This window comes from Trichinella spiralis, assembly GCF_000181795.1.
Source record: "Trichinella spiralis strain ISS 195 chromosome Unknown Scfld6080, whole genome shotgun sequence".
NCBI classification, from domain to species: domain Eukaryota; kingdom Metazoa; phylum Nematoda; class Enoplea; order Trichinellida; family Trichinellidae; genus Trichinella; species Trichinella spiralis.
Genome location: NW_003533019.1, coordinates 1 through 796, shown reverse-complemented (window position 1 = coordinate 796; position 796 = coordinate 1). Strand labels below are relative to the sequence as shown.

Sequence of the window (796 nt, the reverse complement as noted above, 5' to 3'; positions counted from 1 at the left end):
GCGTTCATTTGTAAAAATCTTCCTCAAAAATGACTGCCATGTTGCTTCTATTTTTCACTAACGTTTCCAAAAGAACCATCAGCGAAGAGTGGGCTTGATTATTGTATTTCAATTTATAATTATTTCCATAAATGTTGCTAAATACACCTTCAGGATTCTTAATAATCGAAGCTATGAGTCGATTATTTTCATTTTGAAGTTGGTCAATTTGCAATTGCAATTCGTGCTTTCTAGCATAATATTTGTTGACGATGAAATTTGAATTTTTCACAGCTTCCTTTTCTCTTTTAACCATGTGTTTCTTTATTTTTTCTTTAATCAAATCAAGTTGTTCCATTTCATGTTGTTTTACTTTTGCCATCTGTGTGATTTGATTCGCACCATAGGAAAGAAATTCACATGTTGTAGTGCATAAATTATTTATAGCTTGATCAAGCGCAACGTTTTCTTCCTCTTCTTCTGTTTGATAGTCGAAGATTAAATTTCCATTGTTTCCGTGAAACATCATTGCCATTTTCACTGCATTCTCTGTTAATTTGACCTTTTCTATCAATTTTGAATTATTGCTTTCCAAATTTCTCAGCTTCGCAATTAATTTTTCATCATCCAATGTGCACTCATTGGTTGTTTTTTCTTCGGTTTTCTGATTGTTGTTCGATTTTTTCAATGCATATCCAAATTGTAAAACAGCTGTCATGAACATATGAACAACAAAGCGCAGTTTAGCGTTATTTTCCTCTTGTATTTTGATCTTTTCGTTCAACTCATCCACATCTTTCTTCAGCACTTTGTCAAC

The 796-nt window shown here is 32.3% G+C and overlaps 1 protein-coding gene across 1 annotated transcript; it reads right to left on the bottom strand.

Annotated features, from left to right (window-relative positions):
• Window positions 1-62: 62 nt before the first annotated feature.
• Window positions 63-796, bottom strand: Tsp_15443 (conserved hypothetical protein; the record flags this gene model as incomplete). Its single annotated transcript, XM_003366386.1, has 1 exon — window positions 63-796. A coding segment is annotated over one exon (734 nt), but the record flags the coding sequence as incomplete, so codon positions are not given.